The sequence below is a fragment of the Bidens hawaiensis genome, unplaced genomic scaffold, assembly GCF_021521415.1.
Source record: "Bidens hawaiensis isolate Kalapana, Puna unplaced genomic scaffold, B.hawaiensis_p1.1 tig00004021_1, whole genome shotgun sequence".
Lineage (NCBI taxonomy): Eukaryota > Viridiplantae > Streptophyta > Magnoliopsida > Asterales > Asteraceae > Bidens > Bidens hawaiensis.
Genome location: NW_027491237.1, coordinates 1,146,570 through 1,156,153, shown reverse-complemented (window position 1 = coordinate 1,156,153; position 9,584 = coordinate 1,146,570). Strand labels below are relative to the sequence as shown.

General features: G+C 36.5%; 1 protein-coding gene across 4 annotated transcripts; it reads right to left on the bottom strand.

Annotated features, from left to right (window-relative positions):
* Positions 1-4,308: 4,308 nt before the first annotated feature.
* On the bottom strand, positions 4,309-7,973 carry LOC143625214 (ras-related protein Rab7-like). Of its 4 annotated transcripts, none has more exons than XM_077095633.1 (4): positions 5,243-5,853; positions 4,936-5,082; positions 4,789-4,869; positions 4,309-4,699 (listed from the first exon to the last, which is right to left on the bottom strand). In XM_077095633.1, the coding sequence occupies exons 1-4, from the start codon at positions 5,318-5,320 to the stop codon at positions 4,550-4,552; spliced, it is 456 nt and encodes a 151-aa protein (XP_076951748.1). In that variant the 5' UTR covers positions 5,321-5,853; the 3' UTR covers positions 4,309-4,549. The 4 variants fall into 4 exon arrangements, with proteins under 4 accessions (XP_076951748.1, XP_076951746.1, XP_076951745.1 ...); XM_077095631.1 differs by adding an exon at positions 7,800-7,973 and having other exon boundaries at positions 4,560-4,869; positions 5,243-5,728; XM_077095630.1 differs by having other exon boundaries at positions 4,560-4,869.
* Positions 7,974-9,584: the final 1,611 nt, after the last annotated feature.

Genomic DNA, 9,584 nt, shown 5'->3' with positions numbered 1-9,584 from the left:
GATGGTATCATGATTTTTAGCTGTACGAGATAGCTTAGTTATGAAATCCATAGTGATGTGTTCCCATTTCCAATCAGGTATCTCAAGCGGTTTCATTTTTCCATAAGGCTTCTAATGTTCGGTTTTAAGTTGTAAACAAATTAAGCACTTACTAACATAATCCACCAGTAGTCCCTTTTCAAGTCTTGATACATTTTGTAGCTCCTGGATGAATTGAGTATCTTGACTTATGAGCTTCATCTAGGATTCGACCTCTAAGATCTCCATGGCGTGGGATCCACATACGGTCAAACCTAGTCTTAACGCCATGAGTGTTTTTCATCAACTCATCTTGCGGGCCTTAAACTCTTTCTTTACCAACTTCTCGTCTACTAACACCTCTGACTGCACCTTGATGATTTCTTCAAAAAGACTTGAATTCATAATCAGCTGGTATGACTTACTGTTGCAATGACCTCCTCATTCTTACGACTTAGCGCGTCGGCGACCACATTAGCTTTACCAGGATAGTATTTAATGTCGCAGTCATAATCCTTAATCAATTCCAACCATCTTCTATGTCTCATGTTTAATTCCTTCTGTTCAAAGAAGTACTTTTAACTCTTATGATCTATGTAGATGGTAAACTTAGTACCACACAGATAATGTCTCTATATCTTAAGAGCATGCACTACAGCTGCTAGCTCTAATTCATGCGTCGGATAAGTACTCTCATGGACTTTCAACTGTCTAGACGCGTATGCAATCACTTTACCTTGTTGCATCAACACGCAACCTAACCCACGATACGAAGCATCAATACAAACGACCAAATCCTCATCACCATAGGGTAAGGAAAGGATTGGAGCTTGCGTGAGTCTCTTCTTTAATTCCTCAAACGCTTCTTCTTGGAACTTTCCCCAACTGAATACTATCGACTTCTGGGTTATACCGGTCAACAGTGCGGCTATCTTGGAGAAACCTTCGATGAATCTCCTGTAGTAGCCAGCTAAACCTAAGAAGCTTCATATATCGGTCAGATTCTGTGGAGTCTTTCAGTTCGTTATAGCTTCAATCTTAGCAGGATCCACGGTAATCCCTTCAGGATTTATCATGTGACCTAGAAATTGCACTTCTCTTAACCAGAATGTGCATTTTGAAAACTTAGCATACAACATCTCTTCCTTCAGAGTCTCCAATACCTCTCTCAGATGCACGGCATGATCAGACTCACTCTTTGAATAAATCAATATGTCGTCGATGAAAAAGATAACTGACTTATCCAACATCGGCTGACACACCATATTCATCATGTCCATAAATTCTGCGGGAGCATTCATTAGACCGAATGACATTACGAGAAACTCGTAGTGTCCACATCGCGTACGAAACGCTGTCTTAGGGATGTCTGCCTCTTTCACTTTTAGCTGGTGATAGCCTGACCTGAGATCTATCCGTTAGAACCAACTTGAACCTTGCAGTTGGTCAAACAGATCATCGATCCTTGGAAAATGATATCTATTCTTTACCGTAAGCTTATTCAGCTCGTGATAATCTATGCACATTCTCATGCTTCCATCCTTTTTCTTCACGAATAACACAGGTGCGCCCCAAGGGGAAACACTTGGTCTAATAACACCCTTGTCGAGGAGTTCCTGCAGTTGGGATATCAGTTCTTTCATCTCGGACGGCGCTAGACGGTAAGGCGCTTTCGCGACGGGTTGGGCTCCCGGTACTAAGTCTATCTGAAATTCTATCTCTCGCTCCGGTGGCAACCCCGGAAGATGCTCAAGGAATACTTATGGGTAGTCGCGCACGATAGGAACATCCTTCAATTCTTTCGTCTCAACCGTAGCGTTGACAACATACGTCAGGTAGGAACCGCACCCTCGCCTTAACAAGCCCTCAACTTTTATCATCGAAATGACATTAAGCCCAGAACATTCCTTATCACCATAAACCATCACAGCACTACCATCCAAGGACTTTAACCTTATCATTCTACTCTTACACACTATCTGAGCCTCATACTCAAACAACCAATCCATTCCCAAAATCACATCGAACCCTCCCAAGGTCATAACATACAAAGTAACAAGGAACTCATGTCCCTCTAACTCTATCTTATAGTGCTTAACCATTTTCATTATTTTGACCGAAGTGTCACTAGCGGTTTCTACTATAAAAGTTTCAGACACTCGGCAACATTTCATTTTAGCTAATTTACTAAAGGGCGTGGCTTCGAAACTTTTGTTCGCACCCAAATCAAACAATACAGAAGCGGAAATACCCTTTACTAGAAACGTACCTGTGACGACATCGGGAATCTGCTTGGCTTGTTCTTGAGTCAGCATGTAGGCTCTTGTCTTTGGCCTTGTTGGTTCAACATCTTTATTTCCACTTCCTCCAGCTTCAGTACACTCCCTGGCCATGTGGCCCGTCTTGCCACACCGGAAACATGTCGGCTTCTCACTGCATTCATGAGCATAGTGTCCCATCTTTCCGCACTTATAACAGGTATTTGACCCTACTCTGCACTCTCCTCCATGCGCCTTTCCACATTTATAACAAACATCCAATCCCTTACCCCATTTGCACTCACCACCGTGCATTTTACCGCACGTCTTACACGACCTCTTCTCCCATACTTTCTACTTCTTATCCTTTGAGTTCCACAACTGAGTATCGGGTCGTTTAATAGGAGCGACCCACTTCTTATCCTTCTTCTCTTCCCCCACCACAACATCATCTGCAGCCAGGTCCTCATAAACCATCTCTGCGAGTTCGACAGCATAGTCAAAAGTAGCAGGTTTATTCTCCCTGACGAGTACGCGAACTTTTTGTGGCAATCCTCTCACAGAGCACTTAATCCTCTTAGCTTCAGTGTTGACCATATCGGGTACCAACCTAGACATTCGGTTGAACTCGGTGGTGTACTCCTGATGTGTCATCGTCCCAGCTTTCAAGTTCAAGAACTTCATCTCCGCCCTTTCAACTTCGGCGTCAGCACAAAATTTCTTCATAACCATTTCTTTCAGATCCTCCCATTTCATTGCCTTAATTTCCTCGGGGCTCTTTTTTGCTCAATCGAATCCCACAAATACATTGCCTCATCACCAAACGATTGGATGGCATAATCGACAACTTGATCGGGACGGCATTCGCTGATGCGGATAACCTTGTCCATAGTGGTTATCCATTGAAGAGTAGCGATTGCGTCTCCCAAACCGGTCAGATTCGGCGGGTCACATCCTTTGAAGGACTTATAGTTTCACCCACCTCGGCCTCTTTTCCTGTCATCGGCTTTCACAGACTTAACCCAACTCGAGGCTTCCCTCTCTCCTTCCTCATCACTCCTACCATCACCACCCGCCCCTTCGGCAGTTCTTTCACGGCTTCGAGCAGTTCCCTCAGGAGTTAGGTTATTTACAGTAGTGGCTACAGCTTGAACAATAGCTGCTTGAATTACGGGATCCACTTGAACCCCTTCGTTGTTGTTCTGGTTTCCTCCAACGGCGCTTCCTTCATCTCCGGTGTTAGAAGTGGTTTCCACCGAAGGTCGTTGCACACGACGAGGCCTGCCACGACGTCCAGCTCTCACAATGTCTCCAGTTTCCACATTTCCTCCCGTTCCAGCCATCGTATTCTAAAAGGGAAAACACAAACGTCATCACTAAAGGAACTATTTAGTACAAGGATAGTAAGGATAACAGGTAATAATAGTGACCAGTTGTGATTAGCTTATCACGTTACTTTCCGTGTCCTATACACTTCCTTTTATGAGTCTATTTGTGCTGATTCTAATCTTAAACAGTTAAACAGTCAAACAAGCAAGAAATCATATCCATATTAATCAAGATAACATTAACATTTATTATTTAACCATACACTTTACCTTTACTGAGCTTGCTTGAGTGACACATGGCATTCTTGTACTGGCATTTTCTTACTTAAATCCCATTCTCTGTTCGAGTCTAAACATGTAGGATGCTTAAATCTCTCGAACTTTGCTCTGATACCACCTGTAACATCCCGCCCCTCGCACTACCAATATTGTCCGCTCTGCCCACGAAGAGCTCACGGATTTGTTTTTGGTTGCCCAAATGGAGACTTCCCAGTAGGTCGCCCATATCCTAGTACTATTTCCACCTAAGCACGCTTATCGTGGAGTTTTCAGGTGTTCCACAGCCAACTAAACCCAAAACGCGTGGTGATGTTAAGAGGTAGGACATTACTTAAAAACCAAGGATCTCTCTTGTCCACAGCCAATGTGGGATAGCCTAAGAGTGGGATGATGTTGTGTTTGCTTCCAAGGGTGTTACAGTTGACTTGTGCTGCCTACGTCAATGGTATCCGGCAAGTATCTTCAAAAGTCACACAAAAAAATCAGACATGTTTGTCAAAATTCAATACTACAAAATGTTGCTCTTTTTGTTGACATGACATAATTTAGACACAAACATAACCAGGTTTGGTTAATAATATTTAGGTTGTTTAATAAACAGGTCATGTTCACCTGTTTAAAATTAGAATGAGAAATAGATATTTTAAAAGTTTAGCCCGTTTTGACTTACATCTCTTCCTCTTGTCCATTCTTCAAGACATTCTTAGGAATGACTTGAAAAGCTTCTTCAACATTAATCCTCTCCTTTGCAAACGTTTCATAATAAGGGATATCCCCTTTCGCGGCACACCAAGCCTTATCTTTCTTCTCAGAAACCTAATTATCATCATAACCAACCAACCAACAATTTTTAAACATGCGAAATTAACAAATAAAAAACCAGTTTCTTGGTGAAAAACACATACCACTCTACTGTTTCCACCATCTACATCAACCTTGTTGCCGAAAACTATAAACGGAAAATTTTCAGCATCCGACGGGCTCGCCTGCAACAAAATTATCAAGATTTTACATTCATACATTCAAAACTGATTTGCTAATTATTAGCATACCTGAATAAAGAATTCTTGCCTCCAATTGTTGAGATTATCAAACGACTTTTGCACATTCACATCATACACAATAACATAAGAATCTGCACCACGGTAAAACGCAACTCCAAGGCTCTGAAATATTTCCTGTCCAGCTATATCCCAAATCTACAAAAGCAGAATTTTGACTAAATATGTAAGACTGTTTCAAAAGAAATGACATAATTTGTCAAACACCAAAAAATCAAATTATCAGAGAAGGCAACCATATATTTAAAATAATTTAATGAGGTATAATGCATTAAAAATTAGAGTTTAAAAACGACACCTTGTTGAACTCATTCTCACCATTACATGTGTTTTCCCGGACCCCGTATGCATAAATACACAAGTCGTAACCATCCATAAGTGATCTTATACGCAGTTGATTATCTGCAGATACCTCATGTAATTAAAGTGCAAAATGTTAGTATTTAGTGAGCTTATAAAAGAAAAAATGTTAAATCAGATAAGTTCATAATCAACCACCTTGAGCGGTAGTTGAGAGATCTATAGCTAACAATTATATTTTTTGTGTCAACTCTTAATGCGGGTCTGATTCTAAATTATACTTGAATATTTACTTAAATATGTAAAAAATAGTTAGATTTTTCTCCATTTTGATTACATTAATAAGCAACAATATAAGAGATGCCTTTTAGGTGATAGAGCATATTGTATAATATCCTGTTTTCTTAAACAACCTAATGGTACTTCTATCATGCTTGTATAAGATGAAAGAGGCTCTACTTAAACTGCAAGTCTGCAACAACCTCTTTATATCTTAATTCAATTCATCATCATCATGTATACAATATTGATAACAATAACAATCAGTATAATATCATTAACAACAATCAAAGCAATGCAAGTCACCTGAAAATAATCACAACGATAAAAAAACAAGCCTTCTAAAAAAAATCACAATGAAAAAAATCTCACTGTTACAAAACCATAAAAAGTTAAACCTAAAACAAAAAAATTTGAAATTTAAAAATTGAAATGATACCAAAAATCAAGAAAACTAAATAAGACAAAACTAAGCTGAATGGATATGAAACCGAACTGAAAATAAAATGTATACAATAAAGGCAGTCGTTTAGGCTCGCGAACCAGCTTGATAAGTCACCGCAACAAGAAATCTTACTATAATAAAACCATAAATAGTTAAAAAAAAGAAAAAAAATTGGAAAAAAACAAAATCGAAATGATAACAAAAATCAGGGAAACTAAAATCAAACCTAAACTAAAAAAATGACAAAACTAAATCCTATATATACGAAAAGGAACTGAAAATAAAATGTATTTAATAAAGGAGCTCATTTAGGCTCGCAATCCAGCATTAGCTACACAAATCGGGTGAGGCAAGCAATTCTTTCAATTGCATTTCATAAACACTTTGATCTTGTACAGCTTGACGATGCCCAACAAAGCAGGTTTGAGAATTTATGAAGTTATAATCACTAACATGTGAAAAGACTTATTTATGTTTATGCCTGTTTAGTAACTATTATACATTTAAAACATGTATTTATATAAACCAATGAACTACTATTAGATTTCAATACTGATAAAAGAAGCAAACACGAAAAACTGCAACGAAAAAATCCTACGGTTACAAAACCAAAAAAAGTTAAACCAAAATGAAAAAATTGTGAAAATTCAAAATCGAAATGATATCAAAAATCAAGAAAACTAAAACCAAACCAAAACTGAAAAAACTAAACTAAACTGAATGGAAACGAAAACTAACTGAAAATAAATGAATGTATATAATAAAGGAGCTCGAAATGTGTAGTCACCGAAACTCGACCATTGTTTTAATACAATCTTATGTGTAACCGAACCTAAATGAAACCAAAAAACAACCCTGAACAACCAACTAAACTGAAACCAAACTGAATGAGACTAAAAAATAACTTATTGAAATTCAAGATAAGTAACAATGCCGCCGACAAATTCATGTTGCCAAATTTATATTATGGATGGTGGATGTTAGGAGATGCCATCTTTCTTCTTGTGTCCAATATTACATTACAGGTTAGCATTTCCTTCTGTTATGTTAGTGTAAAAGAGACTGAAATAATAAAATATCCCAAAGCTGTGATACTGATAACCAAACCGTATAACGGGCCCGTAGGCTATAGATAACTAAACCTTAATAACAAACGAATGACTAATATAACCAGCACTTCAATAAACTGCTTCCTACATATAAGTTCCACTTGATAAATTCCTCAACCAAGTAAATGAATAATTTCAATATTTTGAATAGGCACAATGAATCATCCATTTTATGTAATCCAAAAGTACAAATCAGTGTTATTGTAAGAGGTTGAAGATAAATAAATATGTGTAGGTTTTTTATATTGATCAAATAAGCTACTAATCCTCTAATAAATATAAAACATGAGTCATTAATCCAATGCAATTCCAGGAAACAATTTAAGATTATGTGTTCAATAGCATTATCAATAAGTGCAGAATCAACCAATATGGATCTCATATTCATTAAGAATGTATATTTCTTTTATCTATGAACACTAGTTATGTGATCAGACTACTGAAATTGTGCAAAATCACAAAATATAATTATAACTTTTGCATACTTTAATTCATGCGGACATCAGGACGTAATTGGCTAAACGGAGAACAGAATAGAAATCAAAACATACAACAATTCACTCACAAAATAAGTAGATCGTTAGCACTTAACTAGTTCCGACAACAGGGATTCAAACCAATACAATGGAGAACGAAATCAGTAGATAATCAATCGGACTAGGGTTAGGAAGTTGGAATTGTTAGGCAATTATAATCGAAATTTTTTTTTTATTTACCTAGACGGAGATCGTCGATATATATGCACGTCAAGGGAATCGTCGGTATAAATAGCAATGAATGGAGAAACCAGAAATGAATGGTGGAATATGTAGAGGGAACGTTGCCAAGCCAGAAAATTAATGAGTGTATTGCCGGCGAGAATATAGTTTAGCCTGAGAGTTAGAAGAGGCATTTAATTTTACAGCGTCTCATGGGTGAGATGAAAGGTTGCATATATACATTATAATGTAATATAGATATATTTATTATATATATATAAGTATAAAAATATTGATTATTTTCGAATAAAGAGAACTCACCAACATTCGCGTTTACGTTTATTTTAATATGTTTTTCAGGTAAATAAGTAAAGTATTGAAGATTCGTGAAGAGCGCGGAAAAATAGTGACGTGTGTTTGAATGAAAATGTTGAACTTGTAATTTGAATAAAAATCATGTAATATGACACATGTAATGACTCTGATGGTTAAATAAAGTTCAACTTTCATTAGAAATGTATACATAAATGTGATTGGCTGAAACGGCGTCTGTCACCATCCGAATGACTTAGTCAAAGTCTTCCACTATTTAAATTAAGATTTTCGGGGTGTGATAGAAGTTGGTATCAGAGCCAACGGTTATAGTGAATTAGAAATTTTGGATAAAAATTTCTAAACTATAACCCATGTATTCAAACACACGATTTTCCTTCCTCGTGAAGCAAATGTATAATCAATTAAATGATTATATTATTTTTTCAAATAAATAAATGAACATAATAATAATAGGTAAATAAATAAATAAAATTATAAAAATTTAAAGTTATATTTATATGAATATATAAATATTTACTAACGATTACTTAGTACAGATTATGCTACATGTCACAAAAGCCTAGTTCACACACTATTATCAAGATTCACAACATCGACATTAGGTTGAAGGATCGCCCCCAATGACCTATGTTGTGCCATCAATCGTGCACCGCGCTGGTGCCTTTTCTGTGAATCTCAATATTTCGTTTAGAAAATTTATTCACCCACACTCGTAGAGCCTAGTTCCCACTAACCTTAGGCCATCTTTCATCTTCCTATGCTAGATCTGTTTAAATCGTTGCTAATTAGAGGATAAGGATTTGAACATATCTCTCCAGATTCTCATGATGCGTAACATTGTTATCAATATTGTTGTTGTTTTAGCTCTTAGAACCTATTTGTGGAATACTTAGACTTCAAGTAATTTCCTCTAATTAATAGATGTCCTATAGCTTATATATTTTGGTAAGGAAAATTTTAAAACTTGTGATTGGTGCTGATGTGTATTCACACCTATTTAGTAGTTATTTTAGTAACTCTAAACAAGTACGATATTTTTCCATTATCACGATGATCCTTTGGGTTGATTTATTGATTATTATGCGGTTGTGAATATTTCCTATATTTATTTACACGCCTTTAATAATTAATAATGACCTTTGTCTATTTCTGCTATTCAAAAATAATAGAAATGACAATAAACCACCCAAATTAAGACAAACACCTGCCATTAGAAGATCTAAGATATTGACTTTCTTTGAAAATTAGTTCAACAAGTCAAACAATACATTAACGCTACATTAAAGTAAAAATCAAGGACATAGTGCAAATAAAGACACTAGCAATGGAGATACTATTTGAAATCTACTAGGAAAAATAAGATTGAAAGTGTCTGTAATGATTCCAAGAATTGTTATAACCCAATTGCATACATTAAGTTGAACTTTAGGTAAACAAGAAATTTGGTAGCTAGCAATAAGCAAACCAAATGTT